Source organism: Branchiostoma belcheri, unplaced genomic scaffold, assembly GCF_001625305.1.
Source record: "Branchiostoma belcheri isolate BF01 breed outbred unplaced genomic scaffold, Haploidv18h27 scaffold4, whole genome shotgun sequence".
Classification (NCBI taxonomy): domain Eukaryota; kingdom Metazoa; phylum Chordata; class Leptocardii; order Amphioxiformes; family Branchiostomatidae; genus Branchiostoma; species Branchiostoma belcheri.
The window spans coordinates 7,532,549-7,553,477 of NW_017804020.1; the positions used below are offsets into that span (position 1 = coordinate 7,532,549).

Genomic DNA, 20,929 nt, shown 5'->3' on the forward strand with positions numbered 1-20,929 from the left:
CCGAATTCGAAAAGCTGGGGGGGGGGCGGCGAGGGCTCTACCGAAACAAAAATGTTGGAGGAGGCTGATTTCTTGAAGATAAAGGATCAGTGCCGCAGTAAGGTAAAAACAAACAAACTGAAGACGGCATACAAGTAAGAAGGCCAAGGACAACAATCGGAAGAGCGGGAGGAACGGTTATTCAAACTGCAGTCATGGCCGATTAATTGGATATTCACCGGACAGGATTTTTTAAAAACCGGTTATCAAAAGTCTGGTATGAACGCTAAGGGTTTTAGCCGGGTTTTTGAAAAACCGGTTGAAACCGCTAAATGTAAGTCTGGTATGAACAGGGTCAGAGTCCTCTGTGTTCAAAAGGGCTCTCATAACAATCTGCTAAGAAATCAACTTTGGGTGCTAATTATCAATACCAGCTAAATGTAGCACATTTAATAGACTCTATACTCAATCTAGTGTTTATTATATTCTATTGCTATGTAATATTATATTCCTTCCATGGTTTATTCATCACACACAGCAGTTATGCTTCTGCAATAAAAAGAATTTTTCATCTTTGACTGCAATTTTTAATGTTTTTCTTGCATGCAAATGATTGTTCGCAAAAAATTTGACTGGGCACTTCTTTTCAAGAAGTGTGTTATGATGCAACTGGTCAAGCATGAACATTAAACTGTGTAATGGGAATGTTCCTTATTTTCAAAATTACCCTCAAAGTGTGTTTTATAAAAGGAATAAGTAAGAATTTCCCCAAAGAATTTTCCTACTGAATTGATAAGTTGTGTATCAAATTCTGGTTTGAATGGTATGTGAAACACAATGTGGATGGGTTATGTTTTGTAATGATAGAATGACATCTGATCTGCATCAATAACAATCAAAAACATTTTTTTTTAACCCAAGTCATTGGAGACTGACAACGACTCAATGAATGCTCAGAAAAAGGCCAGTTCTCATTGGTGGATGGAGAACAGGTTTGGTTTGAAATGTGAACTCTCAGAAAAACAACAGTAGTCATTGGTGGATGGAGAACTGGTTTTAAAATGTGAACTCTCAGAAAAAGGGTGGTTCTATCTGACTGGGTGAAGGCAGGTTTTGAACCGTAACCACTTCTCAAAAATGGTTGTTTCAGGGAGTTAAAACTTTTGAAATCAGATTACAGTTAGATGTAAATCCTCTGCCTGTATGATTTCTCACAGCAGGGCAGTTGTCATTTCAGTCATCCCTGACTGTTTTAAACTTGAGGGGCTAGAGCAGCTGTCTGGAGGACAACTACAACAGTCACAGGTTCATTGACCTTTCCAGTCCATCACTTCAAACTCTAACACCTACTTTTTTTTCTAAGTTAACAGCCATTGTGTGCACTGTAGGAGGGTCTGCATGGGGGGATCCTGGCAGGACCGCTTAGAGGTAAATTCAGGAAGGCCAGCAATGCCTAAATTAAGTTGTTCATGTGTAAGTATTTGGGAACAACTTCTTTGGAATGATCTTTTGTTATGACTTTTGGAAAATTTGACAAATGATTACATGATACCAAGAGTTTTTCAATAATGTTTAAAAAACGTGCGACATGTACCAATTATGCTTTGAGCACAAAGTATTGCTTAACGTTGATTTAAAGCAACTGGCTATGATTAACGGTGAATTAAAATGGCTTGAAACACCTCACGAAAAAAGGCATGTGCAGACTTAAAGCTAGAAATAAAATTTATTATGACAGGTCACAACTGTAATTCAATTGCAACAGGTGTCTTGCAATTCTTTATGACTGTATGTGTATAAGCTATTAGCCATCGATATCAGAAAAAACTGTGTAACACTGCATAAAATCCCATATTTCAGCATATCTTAAAGTATGCGTAAAGGTTCCCCTTCTCTTTCGACAACTGGAGGAACCCAGCCTTTACGCATGCTTTACATCATGCTTAAATATGGGATTATAAGCTTGTAAAGTAGGCCTTAAGGAACCTGAAGACATCATCTATAACTGAAGACCTTGAGAAAGTATTCACACCAAGAGGAGGTGCCATTGCTTCCTTAGCAATTAATTGGTGATGGTGAGTGAACTATATGGCAATCTTTACACCTGCCATGCACCCCCACTATGTAAATGGGCCGACCCATCTTGACTTATCCTGAAAATATTAACCATACAGGTGCTCACTGGGAACTCCTTCCTAATCCAGAATTGCGGTCGGTACAAAGTTAGGGATCTCTAGAAACTGTCAAGATAAGAGCAATAAATGCGGTATTAAAAGTTCCAATCGAAAATGAACAAGATGGAGGACAATGAAGTGCCACTGATTTAGGGCCAGTTTATCGCCGCCATCTAACAGTTACAACAGTTTACTTTTCCCACGGTTGTGTTTGAAACGTAACAATGTTCAACCAGGTCGTGGTGGAACATGGGGGTGAGTTTCAAAGCCCCCTGCAGGACATTACACAAATATGCAAACAGCCACATTAATAGGTGGGTTGCTTGACAGTTAAACATACACACCACTGAAGGCAAACACTCTTAGTGTGCATTGTTACGTCAATGACAACAAGTTGGGTCAGCGGCAGTCATGGGAAGACTGTCCGAGGGAACCTGTGCCGTGCTATGGTCTCCTTGGTATCACAGTCCGCTTCAGAGTGCTCAGAAGTCACCGGGCAATCATAGGAACTAAAATTAAGATACTCTGGCTGCATCTACTCTATCCAACAAATAAAAAATAAGTTGGTCCTCCAAACTAGCCCAGCACCCAGGAGGTATAGAATAAGTGCAATAGAACATTGACCAGCCAACACAATTCAGTAGCAATATACAGTACATGTACCTCAGAGACTGAAGCTTAAAGACAATAGCAACAGAATTACGTGCTCTTTCTTTGCTAACAGATGCACCGTGTGACTAAAATTCCCGTGAAGACAGATTCATCTCAATATCTGGTAGATACATTTCATAACATCACAGTCTATTACCTATATACATGTATTAAATAATAACCTGGCCTCATGATGAAAGAAAAAAGAAGGGTACCAAGTAATGGACCACTAGACCTGGCAAAGGTGACTTTTTCTAGGCTAATACATCCATTATGGGAGTAGCTAGGTAAAGTTTATTGGTCCTATTCCTGTTTGCCTCAATTGTCTATATACAATTGAAGCTGTTTGTTTACATAATATGGACAATGTCCCCTCCCCTTCTTATTTGTTTATTTTTTCTTCTCTTTTTCATAATTTGAAGACTGTTACAGCATAGCCCTAACACACCTTCAGGAAGCTTGAGTTAAGTTTCATTGAACTGTGGGAGAACTACTAAGAAATCCAGAAACTGTCCACCTTTTTTGTGTGTGTAGCAATCTGGAGTATGTCACTGGCCCATGGGTGAGTTTTAAGTGCTGCTGATATAATCCTTCATTGTTCATCTTCAAAAATGGTTCCACATCAGATAAATTAAGCCAAAAGTGACGCTATTGAAGAAGAGGTAACCAAAAAAAACGTCCCTGAGAGAGTTTGTAAAAGTTGACATAGTTCAGTAGCCTGGTGTTATTCTGTGCAATTAGAAGGGCTGTGTCTGGGATGGACAGCCAGAGATGGTGGATAAACAGTCTCAGGTGACAGTGTTTTTCAACAGTTGAGCAGCAAAGGCGGCTCGTTTTACCCATTAAAACTTCCCTTGTTTCCACAACTCTTGGGTTCATTAAGCAGGCAAGAGACCACTGCCTGTATCCAGTGGTGGGAAAACACACACCAGGTAACCAGCTAAACACGTGAGCTGCTGCTATCTTCTTTTTCGAGCGTTAACATCCAGGGCAAAGTTGAATGTTGTTTAGAATTTCAACACACACAGGGCTTTAACATGTCAGAATCTGTAGATACAAGCATGGTGGCTTTGGCCAAGGTCATGGTTAATCACAGTGTGCGACCCAGAAAGTTCTCCACGTTTACAGACAAAAAGAAAACTACTCTCCTCTTAACATCACAAAACCCACACATCATAGAAAAAGTGGGATCTTTCGTCTCCCACTGTCTCCGACAAAAGAAGTCAAACCCGACAAGTTAGAATCTAGTGCTTAGTAGTTAGAGTAGTCACATACTATATTGTTATCCATTGTCCATCCTCTACTTTTAAGAGGGCCTGCAGGGGGGGGGGGTCCCAACAACGCTCTACGCCGAATTCAGAAACCTCTCGATTGTGCTGTATGATAAATTCCAAGTGGCTACAAGGCATTACGTAGAATTAAAACGTCGAATACGCTCTACGCAAAATGCGTCTACGCTCTACGTAGAATTAAAATGGCCGATTACGCTCTACGGAAAAGGGCTTGCGGGCCCCCTTTCAAGTTATATGTACTTGTCTTGCCTACAGGCAGGAACTTGCAATAAACTTTTCAATTTATATCTGAACACCTGTGGGGTCTGATGGCTAAATGGTTCCAATATAAACTATGGGACTGTTCCAACTAGGATGAAATTGTCCGGATCAAGCCAAATACATTGTAAACTGGTGACCGGTTTATTGCCCAAGTGGGAACGTTCCCTATCCGGCTCAGTTCGGTTCAATCTGGATCAGCTATGTGACGTGGATCATTGCTGGCTGGCTTCATCTCGGACCTAACGGATAGCGAGCGTTCCCACTGGGGTAAAGTTGACCGGATCGAAGCCAGTCACCAATCTATTTGGCTTGATCAGGGACAATTTTATCCTAGTGGGAACAGGGACTACGTAGGGCAATGATACCCTGTATGGACCATCTCTTCTAGTTGAGTAAATGAGGTAATTGTGTTTTAACCTAATTAAAGCCTGTTTACATGTAGTTACTGGTGACACAAGTCTTGACATCCTTTGCTAACTTCTGTTAGGTTTTACCAACGTTATATCAATTCAGCTTTGATGAGGGACATTAATACCAATGATGACTCCATGTAGACCTAATTTTACAAGCGAAAGAACCTGAAGTACGAAAACTGCATACGCTGAGTATACTACATTTTTCTAGCGTGTAAATTGGCCTAGAGTCTATTTCAAAATAAGAAAAGAATGTACATTCAGATTTACGCCAGCCATCAAGGTAAAATAATAAACGTATATTCTTCAGGTACGTCAAGTAGGCTGATTTAGGAGCGGGAAAAATTTGACGTGCGCAATTTTTTTGCCTGTGTGTTTAAATCAGGTCATGTACATTGACCTTCCATACTTCTTATTACACTATTTTTTATAGCATAAATCTTATTATAGTATTTTTTTATAGTGGAATGCTACCCAGACCATCGTGTTACCAACATGACATCAAGAGCTACATTAGCATACAGACAGGCGCAAGAAAACTTGGCAACAATCACTCAATCGGCCGCCCATTGAGACCCAATGCCTGTTCCGTCCATATGTAATTTGAGGAGCTATTTTCATGTGATGACCCAGGGAGACATTTGTATCTCATGTCGAAAGCACGCCAACTGTTCAACTACTGGTTCTGAGAAAGGGGGAGTCCATCGGAGGCAGAAACTTCTGACGTCAACATTTCCTGTCACCAACTGTAACATGACGCAGTCTTCGCTTTAATATACAGCCTTTGCTGCTTCCTAGTAGTAGAGGCATTTTAGTTGCTTGCTCAATACAATAGGCCTACAAACAAGTGTCTTGTGTTTAATATAGAGAAAACTATCTGAGGACACTGTCAGGGTCAGAAGTTTCAATTTCACAAGTTTTCAATATGAAATAGATTTGGTACCTTTAAATATGATAACAAACAAGTGTCCTATGTTTGTAATGTACAATATCAAAAATCATCTGCTGATAAAATGAGTAACAAAAGTTTAAATTTGGTGAAGTTGAAAATTTTAGGACATGGTACAGTGAAATATTCCTGTACTGTTTACTGGCTATAATCCCAAGAGACCTAAAAGTTGTCCCAAAATATATTACAGATGATTATGTTTCTCTGAATGCATTATACTCTTACTGACCAGTGAGGGCCTGCATGGGGGGGTCTGGACAACGCTCTACATAAAATTTTGAGAGGCGGCTACGTATTACGCTGGATTCAAAAAGCCTCTGCATTACATGTTATGATAAATTCTGGGTAGCTACAACGGAGTACGTAGGATCAAAATGGCAAATTATGCTCTATGCAAAATGCGCTTTACGTAGAATTAAAATGGCCGATTACACTCTACGGAAAAGGGCATGCGGTCCCCCATCAGTGCACGTTTATCGTTATCAGTCGTGGGAAAACAGTGGCATGCGAAGAAAGAGGATTTTCAGCCAGTTACTGGTGTAAACAGAGACAAGGCCAGACCAGGATGTGCCAACTTAACCCAGATAACCTCTAGTTCCTTTTTCCTCTGTTGGCAAAAACAAACAGAATCTATTCTCCCAGAACACAATCAAGATTACTACCAGCAGGTGTATGTGCCAGTCCGGCACTGAGCTGGCATAGTTCAGGACATGGTTCGAGTCTCGCACTGTAAAGTTTCACTTTGAGAATAATTTGTAACGCATCACTGTGAGGGGAAGTGTGGACCACTTTTTTTGTCCCCCTGGGTCCGAATTCCAAATGAACTGTCCTTACACCAAGGGCCAAATGTTGACCCAAGCTATCCACAGAGGTGGTCAAGTGGCCACAGGACACACAGGCCGGGTTTGCTGACAGATGGGCATCAGTGGACAGCACACCTTGGCAAGGACGATACAGCCAAAACAGACTGGAGCCATTTAATGGCCATCAAGACATCCTTGGAAGGTGTTATTCGGACCAACTCACAATGGGCAAGCAGTAACCCTTCCAGGCCCCTGCTGATTGACAATAGACTGAAAAACAAACAAACATTGTGACCCTGTCAGCCATATATTGCCCTCCGAGCATCAGATTTTTAACAATTGATCAAGCACCCTCAGGATATGACCCTTTGACCCGGTGGATGATAGCTGCAGCGCCTATCCTGCCTGACACGACTTTTCCCACGCTTACAGACACGATACTACGTGCCAAGAAATAATTACACGCCCCGCGGATGAGCATTTATGATGTCACTGTGCCACTGCGGGGGCAATTCTTGGATCGTATTGTGCTCACTATTCTCCTAGCTTTACACTTGTAAGTTCTGAGAAACGTGCCTACTGTATAAGGTCCGAATGACTTTAACCATGAGACGTACCAAGTTATCTTATTTTACACTTAATCGTAGTCCCCCCCTCTAATTGTCGATAATTATTTGTGAAGTGTGATTGGTCCCTATGATTCAAAGTAGCACGATGTTATCCAGAATTCAGTGTGACAAATTCTTTAATAGCACATTGTTGAACACCAGATTGCCCAAAGACAAAATATAGCTACACAATGGCACATCTTCTGTGGTTGTGTCACTATTCACAGCCCTTTTTTTATGAACTTCAAGATACATAAATCTAACACAAGTGTTTATACATGCTTACTACTCTACTCTACTCTACTCTCTACTCTCATGTGTAGGAATTCTCCTGAATTTACCATTCAGCGTTGCTGTCTTCATAAATGTACCACTAAGCATTGCCTACCCTCCTTAATTTACCATTCAATGTTGCCAAGTTCCCCCATGCAGACCCTCATATGACTGATACTGTCCAGTTTTCTTTGACTGAAATGGTGACAAAAAAGAAACCTGTCATGTGTATTTCAATGTGGTGGGTACAGGAAAATCCGAATATTATCTATTATATACTGTAGCTATAAAAGAGGCATTTCAATAAAATCCTTTTAGAATAACCTCCAATGACCTCTATCTGAAACTTTCTCCTGTATATTTTCACTTTTTCAGTTCAGGTCTCTCACTTCTAATGACAACGTCAAAGTACTGCCAGGGAGAAAATTGATTGGCGGATGCCCACGGGGCTAGAATGTATTTTGTTCCCGCTGGTTGGTAGTGGTGCACAAGATTGTAATGGGGTTTGCATGAATCTCACTGACAGCTATTTAAAGCAGCTCTAAATATAAACCTCTAGTGGCCTGATCTTCTGGGTAGCCATTTGCCATGTAGGAAATTGTGGAGAAAAACGATTGACTGGCAAGATGGATGGACCAGTGATAACAATCACGGCATCTGTCTGGCCAAATATGGAATAGCAGCAAGCACACTGCTCACTTTCTCTTGGCTACTACAAGTCTTGTTGGAAACTTAACACTGACATGTGCAGATAGGGATCTTTTAAGTGGTCAACAGGGTTTGGTACAGAGTTCTCCCCCTCATTCATGCACACCACCAGTACCACATGTCACCTGAAACTAGACATGGCAGCTCAAACTAAGCATGCAGTAGTCTAGACCCCATTAATACACTGGCAAATACATGATGGTATAAAAATTGCATAAGCAGATTTTTTTCTTTGTATAAATCAGCCTGCTTCGAAGTACACATCAAGAATATATCACAAGTTACAATCATCTGCCAGCCCTCGAAGTAATACACAATCTGAGCGTACGTTCTTGACACTACCCATCTAGCAGGAAAATTCAGCGTACACAGTTTTTGTACACTCGAGTAAGTAGCAGGCCCTAAGTAGCTTTCATAGCGTCAAGTTTTTGTCTGTGTACAAATCGGGTAATAGAAGTGAACTCTGCTGATATTGAGTCGACATTCTTTTTCACTTTCGTTATAATGATCCTAGGCACAGGATCCTATCCTGAAATACCAGATATCTACATGTCTGCCAAGTTGACGGATATGATCCACTAGGCCAGATATGGAGTTTGAAATCAGGACAGATTTTATTTTACAGATCTAAGAACCCTTCTGTATGCCACAACAGCACCAAGAATTTTTTTCACTGTTTTGACATCGCCGTGTACGCTGTAAATCTTTATTAATATTTCATGAGCAACTGAATGGAAGCCTCTTTGTCACACACCTACGTACGATTTACTCCTTTGTCATTGAGCAAATCCTTCACAATTGCGTGGACTTCGAAAACATCAAACAAACCGTGATCATATATATATGTATAATTTCTATACAACAGTTTTAAACATCAGCCTGGGTCCTTTGCTGACTAATATTTACATTTAATAACAAATACCGATTCAAACATACACATAGATATTGTTGATAACGATAATATGACCTTTATATAGGACACAGCAACTAATAAAATATTCAAATTGCTTAGCTTTAAAACTGTTGCTCATGAATAATAGATAAGATACTATAATTTCTCTCATCGCATGTGAATACATAATCTACTTTTTAATAGCTTCTTTTCATAAAACGTAATGCTCTGATCTAATATCTATCATCAACTGTAGGTAAAATGTTTCACTTATCGGGAAGGTAGAATGTAAATTAGCTCAATAAGTTGTGGTTATTTTAGGGACCATCCTTATGTATTTTCATGAACTAGCATCATGGGACATTTTGTACCAAAACTGATCATTAGTTTTCTGCAAAACACTCTCTGTATTTAGAACAAGTTAAAAGTTTGGCTATATGGATTGGACTGTTGTTTTTACAATAGGATAAACCAATACAGATAGAAAAATAGCTGGAGCACCAAAGTGAAATGCATTGGTCAAATACTATAATAGAAACTTCTTTCTGAAATAACATGATCATTATAAAAATACCTGCTTTAAAATCTAAGTTACGGTATTTTACCAAATTGTTCCAACTTCAAGAGTCTTTATATATGAAAGCAAGTGACTGAATTACATCAGTCAGGCCATTTGAGTACAAATATTCTTAACCTTTTCTAACAAAGAAATCTCACATTTTACATTTGTCTGCCATCACTTTGAGCTCTTGGAACAGTTAACATAGCCTCTACAAGTCTGGCGTTTGACAGGCTTGCAATATGCTTTTGTTCTGGCAGCATCTCAGTTCCCAGTACTCGGTTTCTTGCGCTCTACCTACGATTGTAGAGCCTACTAAAAAAGAGGCTACAGTTATTGATGGTATCATCAGGACAAGGACGCAAGCCCATAATTTGCTCCATTACATGTTTGACTTGCTTTAAAAGCGGGGATAAAGGGGACAAATGGGTGGAAGACATGCAAACGGACCAAGTGGAGAGTCCACCTGACCTTGCTTGGCTAAACGTTGTGTGACCAAGGAGTAGGAGGGGGAAGCCCAAGGACTGCAAACAGAGGAACACGGACTGACTGAACAGGTCTCTCTGTGTTCCCGCCACCTGCTCTGCATACTGATGGTTTGTTTGGCTTCATGAATTTCAAATTTCTCCTGTAGGACCTGTTACCCACTGGTCTTGGCGTCTGTTTGCTAATGGGGGAAAGAGACAAGGGGGACCTCGTACATCCGAGGTACCTTGTACAAAATGTATTGTGTGCAGTAGTCCTACATACAGACCCACACCAGGGCGAAACTGAATGCATACTCTTCTGACGAAGACAATAAAAGTGTTTCTAGTGATGACTAAGTATTTGAATGTGAAACTACAGGATCTTCTAATCTGACTCTATAGTATCCATCTCTACATGTTCAACCAATAATGGGAGTAGTTTCTCAATCAGGACATTGAGCATATTTGACGGGACAAGCTAAATCAATCTGAATTGAATAAAAGATTAGCTCCTGATCTTCTTAACTATTAGAAACTTTATCCCATCAAAAAGATGATTAAATTTTGGGGCCATGGATGGAGCAAATGCTTAGCAGGAAGAATTAATGATAATGTACACCATGACATGTAAATCTGTATATAAACTGAAGTTGATGTTGGTCCACAAATTCTGGTACAAAGTTGTCAAACACAGACAGGGTTGGGGTACAAATTAATACTAGTACATTAATACGAAGTTAAGGCATCCTTTTTATGGTGGACTCAGAATAGGACATTGAAGTGAGAAAAATGAAATTGAACCATTTTTTGCCAGTGATGACATTTGTGATGGGCAGAAAGGTTCTTGGCACTTTAACAAGGTATTGACTTTAGGATTTGTAACAAAAAATTCATGTCTGGATCTTCACAATGGATCACAAGTCTTGAAAGTGTTGTCCAAGAAAAACAAAAGAGAGCTCCCATGGCATTTGGACATGGCTCTTTGTCTTGCCACCACCATGAATAATACAATAGGAAATTCAATATTTCTCAAATCACTATCTTTCAAGAGCTAATCATGTCACCATTGTCTTCTTGTCAAAATTGCAGATAAGTTATGTCCAGGACTTTATGTTAGTTCAAGTTGGTTCTACCGGCTTAGTATTGATCAGTCTGGTCTTGAAATATTGATGGGACAAATCGACTATTTATTTTCGAGGGGCGCTCCGACTAAAGAGGTATTAACAGCTGGAGCTAACTATGTCCTGTAGAAGTGGAACTTGTGTTCTGGTAATGGCAACAGCTGGTAACAATTGGCTGTATTTGTTTCATGCCAAATTAGATGGTGTGATTTGCTGTAGGTGAGAATCATCAGTGAACAGCCTTCACAAGTTAAAATTTGGTGACATTTTCTCACGGGAAAGCCTGTCAAAAGGTCATCATACCTTTGTTTTTTTTTTTCAGTGTTATATAAGACTTCAAAAAAAATATGTTAATGTTGTTTTTCAGTTTGTGCTGGTACTGGTGTGCGTCAGGACACAAATGCTGCAGTAATGAGTCTGGGTAGCTGGGCCTGCTTAAATATTTATACATCATATGATTGGCTTCAAAAACACAACAACAACAGACTTTCTCTCTGGAAAATTGTAGTCACACACACACAAAATGCATTATCATACAACCTACAATTGCTGTGTGTGCGAACAGTTACATTAATTTTATTTGAAAGATTCGGACTATGGACGAAATGACCTCTGTCCGCCTGGTCACACAGTGGCTAGTGCCACCCCCTGAAAGAAACATGACAACAGGACGGAACCCAAAATAAATGTCCTAACAAAGACAAGAAAAACAAACTGTAACATGCACAACTGGCTTTGTCCCTCACACTTTCCTATTGTCTCCGTGAAATTGTAATACTGTGTTATTGAGAGGTATATAATTGTGCGACCACGTGTGCAATATAGCTCGTAGCGCCCACAGGTAAACAGGGCCACTTGGGCGACTTGTAGTAACCTCCAAACCTTTTCAGTCAAGGCAAAATACGGTCAGGACCAGTGTAGTCAGCCAGGTCATCGATCCCCTTATACAATAGCGAAGATTTTCCATTCATTCACCACGTCCACCGCTCACATTTTGACGGAGAACACAACACCAAATACGGCGATATCCCTTTGCGGAAAGGCCCTGTGTGAGTGAGCGCGCCACACCACGAGAGCGCTGGGTTCCTACTCGGGATTTGCCCGGTACACAGTAGTAACAAGGTGCCAACAACATGACACGCTCCCACCAAGCACGCTAGCGGCACAACGTGAGAATCTTCGCACACTTGGTAAACATACACCCCATTCACAGTTAGCACACAAAGCAGTAAAACCCCAACAACTTGGACCTATCCTTCCAACCCCTTCAAGACTAGTCCGATTTCCCGTTAGTTTTTACCGAGACGTACACACACTTAGTACCGAGCCTTCACCCCCTCCCTCGCCCTACCGCACCGCCGACCCCACGGCGGCATGCCCGGGAACCTGTTACTCTGGGACGGTACAGATTAGCGTCTTCTCACATGCCCTTAAAAGGCTCTAAAGGAACTTCTGGCGTTTTCCACAACTCTGTGCAAGCAACAGCTACCGAACCGTGGTGCTCGTATAAATTTGTCAGCTACCATAGCCCGTGTAACACGCTCTAGAGTCCCCCTGACATGCCCGCCCGTCACTCACCCCAGTTTACTTACCGTCCAACCGAAGTCGAATGAAAGCCTGACTCGTCCGGCATTGTTTCCATTGTTTGACAGGGAAAAAGAATTTCCACCCAACACGGGACTGGTGTATCTCCCAAACGTACAGGTTCCACTTGCCGACGGTTTCACTTGGTACTCCTTAAGGCAAACTCTGAAGTAAGTATCGCACGCATCCTGTGTACAAGACCCGTCATAATCTTTCACTCCATCGCAGCAGTTTCCACTGATGAGCTGGCCCGCGATATTCTGTATCGAGTTAATTTGCAGCTCGAAGTATCCTGAAGCATTGGAGAGCTGGAAAAACAAGTTCCAAAGAAACACACGATATAAGAAACATGAGAAACTCATATCGCTGTAATGAAAACTGCAATGTGAAATAGCACGCGTACCGCTCATTATAAAACTGAAAATAGGTACCTGTATCGTGGAAGTTAGCAGCACTATTCCAACAGCTGTAAGTAGGAAAGCCCCTCTATGAACCATGCCTACTTCGTGCCAATTTCCCAACAGCTTTCCTGAGTGATTGTGGGGGAAACGGGAGCCGCTGAACGGCGCTGGGATCGCTTAGGTTGGGCATGCACGACGACGGTATTCCTCCCGATCGAAAAATATTACACAGCAGCCTGGGTCTCGAGCTGTGGGAACCGCAGCGGCCGACAGATGCATTATTTGGAGGCGCTGCCACAGTTCGCATGCGCAGATCAATTATGTATTCCGTGCCGACAAGTTGACGTTTCTTCTATTGGCTATTGTCCTATTTTAATGAGATGTTGTGTAAACATTGTCTATTATAGGCGAAAGTTGATAGGCGTGTGACTAATTTGACCTAAAATTTTCCCAGGGTATGCTGTACGCACCGTACGTCGCCCAAGAAGTGAAGAAAGTGGTCGAAATGTGGGGGGAAGAGGAAGGAAGACCGTGCCCGACTGTTGTCGGGTACCTGAACGGGCTCGGCCGCGGGGGCAGGAGGCGGGACGGCGGCGGTAGGACGGGCCGGTCGATAGCCTGCGGTTGGTAGGGGGAACATGAGAAGGCCTCCTCTGGATCGCCCCTCGCACTCTTTGCCAACAGCCGTGGGGCCGATCGCTTTACTTCGTCTTGACTCTCCGACGGTCTACTTTTACTCCGGTTACTCATCGACACGAGGACCGTTGTTTCCAGATACTATTAGGAAACCAGAGATCGGCAACAAAATACGCGGAAGGGCAGATCAGATTATGCGTAGATTGAGGGTAAACATGTATCTTTTATCCCTAACAACATATGTATGCTTTGTCGTGTCTTTGAAGGTCTGGGACTAGGTGTCAGGGTGGCGTGGTCGATCAACAGGCACTTTGGGTACGGTTTCTTTGACCAAGGAGGTTAAACCTCCCTTGCTTTGTGACGATTAAAACTTTGGCAACCTCGGAATGTACTTTGCCCAGCCCAGCAGACATCGAGCTTGCTTCTTTTATAAGCTTTCGTATCGGCGACGTAAAACTCGTCATTCTATCATATAGTTGTTTTTCTGTCTCTAGATCCAGAAGCAATAGACTAATCTACCTCCATGGACTGTTGTAGACTGAATGTACGGTTAGAATATTTTCTTGGTCTTGTTCCAACGTTGCAAGTATTGATCACAACAGATCATGCCCTCTCTTGTTTGCTAACTGAACTGCAGGTGTTCGCCTAATCGTGGCCGGGACAGGTGACGCAACCTACTCTCCAAGCAGAGGTTTGGGCTTTGGCTTATTTTGGCGTGTTTTAGGCATTTTTTTTTGTCAGGCTTTCTTTTTTGTACTGGTTTCCTTTTTTTGGTGCTAGCACTAAAAAAAAAAATGAAAAGCCGATGAAAAAGCCTAAAAACGCGCAAATGAAAAATAAGCGAAAGCTCAAACCTCTGGTTGGAGAGTAGATGCAACTAGCCTCCTGTGCAGGCCTCCAGGTGGGTGGGAGTTTTGATGCTGCGTTTTATACTATAGGTACAGTATACTATAGGGTTTTAACGCGTTCTTTTGCCGCCCATCATACTACCAGCCGCCCAGAGAAAGTTTGTACCCGCTCACCTACCTTCTATATGGGCGGATGGCCGTATGTAGGATGACCGGGAAAAGAACGTATAAAAAGTCCAAATCGCAGTATGGAAAACTCCCACCCGCCCGGAGGCCTGCACAGGAGCTATAAGATGCAAACCAAGCTGCACAGTAACTCGCAAATCAGTCTAGAAACACTGCCAGGCTTCGGAAGTGGCTGGACTGAGAGCAGAACAACAGATAAAACGCCAGGGGAGTTGGTATGAGTACAAATGAGTACACATTTCCGGCAAATGTACTCTTTTAATACCGCGGACCAACTTCCCTGGCATGTTATCTGTCCATTTGACCAAGTTCTGCTCTTTCCAGCCACTTCTGAAGCCTGGTAGTGGCTCCGGATACCAGTGCCTCTTGTGATCTCAGGGACTTTGTCAGCATGAAAATTTACACTTTTCCCAGAAGCGTCACTCACTGAAAACGCACTTTACTTGCCTAATATAACGATGTAGGTGTTTTCGATGCTCTTTACGATTTGAAAACATGATTAACTTCCTCTAGAATAAACATCAAGTTGGTGAAAAATTATGCATTTTCAAATTCAAACTAGTTTTGCAAATGTTTTATATCATCTGTACGGAGTTCTATAGCTAGTGGTGCACGCTTTACTTTAGTTCCTCTGCCCATTCAGTGTTCGTATGAAATCACAACGAATACACCTTTAAGTAATACCAAACCTAACTTGATTTTCTTAGTGTTTAGAATACAAGTAATTGTTTCTCTGCTAAAGAGTGGTCGACTGGTTTACTTGAATATCATGGGAAGTAACGTTTTTAGAATTGTCTGTAGCCCTAACTGAATATTGAAACATGAACTATCATCTTGACTGATCGTTGTCACCAGGAAATTTGCCAACAATAAAACTAATAACGTTAAAATGTATGTGGTGTGTTTTCTTCGTGTGCGGATGACTACAACAACATATCGTTAAAGTCCGCAGAAATAAAAGTGGCTATTTATACGTCTATAAACGGCTTTCCCAGAAGCCAAGTGGTGTGTGGTTGAAACGAGGACTTCTGTGTCTCCTCAGTATAATTAGGTCTGATGAAGACATTTGAGAAGAAGTTCAGCGGTCGACACTTGTCGTGAGGGTGTCCCCGGCTGACGGACCAGAGTTTGAATATCGCCTCCGAGCAACTGTAGCGTATTCCAACAATGTGTGATTCTTCGTTTGGGCAAATATCGCGGGCAGACCGTCATCGGTGGTCCCGGAAACACGATGTGATCGTAAAATGAAGCAGTCTGTTGAAGAGAGCAGCACGTCTGGCCTGAGAGAAATGGGCTGCCCGCTTGCCATACTTCAGTGGAAGCCAAGTCAACCGTCTACTCCCCTGTGGTAGGAGGCAACAATCGTCACATCTGCTTTTCTACCTCATTTAACATCGTACTTCTGTTAATACAGAACCCGGCCCAGTAAGTCTAGAACTGATTCTACGAGCGGATACATATGCAATCTGGTGGCTGCAAAGACAGTATGCAATTTTCCAGACAGTTACAAGTTGTTGGGCTTGCCTAAAAATATAGCCTCTACCAGGCTGTCGGGTGCGGTATTAAAACTGTACTTTTCTAGCGGACTAACTCCCTCTGCATGTTTTTTCTCTCTATTTGGTCAATTTCTACTCTTTCCAACCGCCTTCCGAAGCTTGGTAGAGGCTATGAAAAATATATTAGTACAAAAAGAATGCCCTAAACACACGCCAAAAATAAGAAGCCTTAACCTCTACTTGGAGAGTAGAGCAGATGTTTTCAGGCTTCTTGGAAGCTGCATCCGTCCACTGAAATTAGAAAAGAAAAGGTCCCACTTGTTCAATCGATAGCTAAGCATTGTCTACGAGCGATGCAAAGGCAGAGTGATGTATACATAGCCTCCACCAGGCTTGGAGAGGCGGCTGGAAAGAGTAGAAATCGGCCAAATAGAGATAAGCATGCCAAGGGAGTTTGTCAGAGAACAGTTCGCCGCACATGTCATTGTTGCACTGTTCTCTCAACGGACAAACTCCCTTGGCATGCTTATCTCTCTATTTGGCCGATTTCTACTCTTCCAGCCGCCTCCCCAAACCTGGTAGAGGCTAAGGTATACACACTGCTACCAGGAAATGAACGTCACTAACAACAGCCTCATTACAAACTTTACAATAGCCCGAGTAACAAGCCAGTCTAACGACCGACATCCTGTGGCGATTTTCTCTTTTCAATGTCAGGATGACCACAGATGCGTCATGTCTGGCTTTCCATATAAAAGTTTTCCTGATGTCGTAGTGGTGATGAAACAAAAAGCGGACCACCAATACTCTCCAAGCAGAGGTCTGGGTTTTGGGGGTATTTTTAGCGTGTTTTTAGGCTTTTTTATTTTTACTTCTTTTTTGGGTTTGGTGGAGAAAAAAATTCAGTGCAAAAGAGAAACCCCGATAAAAAAAAGCCTAAAAACACGCTTAAAATACCCCCAAAACCCAGACCTCTGCTTGGAGAGTAGACCACCAACACAATGGTCACACAATGCCTCATGCATGCAGATTTTATTTGGCTTGACTTTACGTGACTACCGAGTTCATCCGGCGGCTTTCTGCTATCTGTTGTTCTTCAGGCTAAATCACTGCAAGTGCGACAATGACATGTGCGGCTGATAACAAACAGGGTCGTCCAGGAACGGGAGATACAACTAGCCTCCGTAGCAGCCTTAAAGTAATATAGAACTGGAGGTTTGGTAGTCTTCGGCTGTTTTCTGATTAGCCCAGTTCTAAAACAAGTGCGGGTAATTCAACCAGGCCGGCTATGTTGTCTACATGCAATCAGAAAATCACATAAAAGCTCCCAAAGACCCTGAAGACCACCAAAACCCCCAGTTTTTGGCATGCTATGGAGCAACAACAGCGATATGGCCTCACAGACATTGAAAAAAGTATTTTATACATTAGTCACGTAGTGTTGGTGTACATGCGATGACGCACTGATTAGGCCACACCAAGTAAATTTTATGGATGACGTCCGCGCGCGCATTGATTTTGGCCTGTTCCTAGAAAAAAAAAACAAGAAATTCCGCTTCCTGTAACTATGACCAAAGAGTCACGACAGTGCGGCAAATAGGTTTATACGGACCAAAGCTTATGATTGAAGCATCAAGCAAGGAAATCATGACTTCCATTAGGAATTCAGTTTGGTACATGCTGCCACATTTGAAGAAACTTGCTGACCGCTCCATCTATCTCCCCAAAGCACAAGACGACAACTGCTGTTCCACCTGATTTATTGCTGTTTTGATGATGAATAAAAGACTTGTTGCTTGTTACACTGTGTCACCTCATTCAATTTGTGTCCTAACATTTGTCGTCTCTTAGTATATTTCTAATCTAGGCATCTTGTTTTTTAGGGCCCTTCTTGTTTTTTTTCGCCCTCTCGCATTAGATTTAGGGTCTCCAAAGGACGTCATCCATAAAATTTACGTGGTGTGGCCTTATGACAAATACGTGTGTTTCCAGTCGGCATGACATCATGTCGGGAACTGTGACTGGCACAGAGGAAAATGTTGACAAGGAAACAGCGTGTTAACAATAACAACTGTGCAAACAGGATAAACGAGCTTGAATAGTTCCAGCCTATACGACCACTGTATTCATGATTAGTGTGTATTTGCTGTTAAACGACTTAAAACCAGCTTAGCATCCCAGTGGCGAGAAACAAAGGGCTATCAATCAATGGGCTGGATTAAACAGTCAAATATGAAAACGAAATCAAAATCCCTTATTCTTAACTACACTGATACCCCCTCACCCACCCTCACACACACCTGCATCGTTTAGCCTTCCAGAAATAGAATTGTAGTTGTGTAGGAAGAGTGTAAACGCTGTAAAACAATTGTGTGCGATGCGCCCATAATAGAAAACCTTGAAAAGGCTTACTCTCCAAGCAGAGGTTTGGGTTTTGGGGGTATTTTTAGTGTGTTTTTAAGCTTTTTTATCGGGGTTTCTCTTTTGCACTGAATTTTTTCCCCACCAAACCCAACAAAAATTCAGTGCAAAAGAGAAACCCCGATAAAAAAGCCTAAAAACACACTAAAAATACCCCCAAAACCCAAACCTCTGCTTGGAGAGTAGAAAAGGCTATCATTGCGAACGCTACACTCGACTACATTTGTGCATATGCGCAATGGTCAGGCTGTTTTCAAGGTCGCTATATAACCTCCTTTGCTGTAAGGTATCTTTCTTCCTCTTCTCTTGTTGATTATTTTGCCATATCATTTTTCCCGGACAAACAAATATTTCATATCGCTATACTAGGTCAACGTTTTAACAAGGAGGTTAAAAACATGGTTTTAACCATTGCATTTTTAATACCAATATTGGCCATGGCTTCAACAGTGCTGAAAAAAGATAGACACGGTGCACGTCAAATTATTACTACTTTGCCGAGATACAGGCATGGAGAAATGATATGGAAAAGGCGTTAAGTCCAGTTTATTCCTGCTTAAATCATGTCCAGAAACAGGTGATAAGCCCAGAGGAACATGATCGTCCCCGCGTCATAGTTTTGACTACGTCGGTCCGCTGGTCTCCTCCCGCCCGCCCTGACCACACCAGGCAGTAGCTTAGCCTCCTTTTCAGGCGTTCCGGGATCGGTCGTCTTTTTTGGGAGAGGGTATTTTCTGATCTAGATCGAAGCTCCGACCGGCAGCCCTACATAGCTCTCTCGATCCCGAAACGCCTGAAAAGGAGGCTAGCAGTAGCCTGGGTGTCAGACGCATAGCACGTCAGGCCAAGAGTTAGCCAGGATCGGGTGGAGATAAAATTTCCTTGGGGGCATGTCGGCCCTGAAGCTGAGGAACTGGCCAGTGTCCACCCTGGAAACAGTCTGGCACCCAGGCTAGTCTCCACAGTCAACACAACCCACCAGGCCACCTGTTCCTGTCCTTCTTCCTACTGCTACATGAATCCGTAAGGACCACACGAGGCTTAAGTTTCGCCCAACTCCATAAAAAGGCATCCTTATAATATACTCTCCAAGCAGAGGTTTCGGTCAAGGTTATCATCATTTTTTTTCGACTTTTTCTCCAATTTTATTTTTCTCTAAGGCCATGTTGATTTGATATTAATAAGGATGACATCCACGCGCGCATGAATTTTCGTCCGTTTAAAAAAAGTTTTCAACCAAACTGTTAATCGTACGAAACAGTTTCAAAATGAGCAAATATAAATATATACCGTAAGTTGCAAAAAAAAAGGAAAACGATACCAATGTCGTATCATGATCATGCCAATCAAACGAAAAAAGACAAAAAATGTAAAGAAATGAATTCGAAGACTAGATTATTTGCCATACCATACTCTATGTCATTTGTTCAACCTTTATAACCACGTAGATTTTATAATGAAAGCAACCAAAGAGGGTATCAAAGTGAAAACGCTTTGGTAAATCAAACAAGGTGAAAACTGTCATTCGAGTTACATGGTAGGAACGTGACTACCGAATGGGAGTAGTGGAAACAGATTCTACAGCGCTATGAAACAGAACTAAAGTATTGAACTATTACAGACAGCCTACTCTCCTATTTTGGGCGTGTTTTTGGCAATTTTTATCGGGCTTTCTTTTTTGTACTGGTTTCCTTCTTTTTTTTTAGTGCCAGCACTAAAACAAAAAAAAAAGAAAAGCCGATAAAAAAGCCTTAAAACGCGCAAAAATGCTCAAACCTCTGGTTGGAGAGTAGATGCAACTAGCCTCCTGTGCAGGCCTCCAGGCGGGTGGGTGTTTTGATACTGCGTTTTGTAGGATTTTTAACGCGTTGTTTTTTAACTCGCAAATCGCGTTGTTTTTTTTAACTAGAAACACTACCAGGCTTCGGAGTTCCTTTTTTTTGCACTGGAATGACGTATAAAATTCCAGTGCAAAAAAAACAAAAACATAAAAAAGCCTAAAAACACGCCAAAAATAAGCCAAAACCCAAACCTCTGCTTCGACACTACATACAGCCCTACTACAATACGGTAACATGCACACCAAGTTCAACTTTTTCTCAGGTGTATCACTAAATTGGGTGAAAGCAAAAGAGAAGAAGCCAACTTTTCATGAATAAAACAAAATAAGCTTTGGGATATTTTGTATCGGATATCACTCACTCTTG

The 20,929-nt window shown here is 41.9% G+C and overlaps 1 protein-coding gene across 2 annotated transcripts in view; it reads right to left on the reverse strand.

Annotated features, from left to right (window-relative positions):
• LOC109477094 (protein jagged-1-like) overlaps positions 1-13,423 on the reverse strand; it is a 48,822-nt gene extending 35,399 nt beyond the window's left edge. For both annotated transcript variants that reach the window (XM_019778141.1, XM_019778140.1), the window contains exons 1-2: positions 13,166-13,423; positions 12,743-13,042 (exon numbers count right to left, since the gene is read on the reverse strand). In XM_019778141.1, the coding sequence (XP_019633700.1) occupies positions 12,743-13,042; positions 13,166-13,231 (366 nt within the window). In that variant the 5' untranslated portion in view covers positions 13,232-13,423. The remainder of the gene's footprint in view (positions 1-12,742; positions 13,043-13,165) is intronic.
• Positions 13,424-20,929: the final 7,506 nt, after the last annotated feature.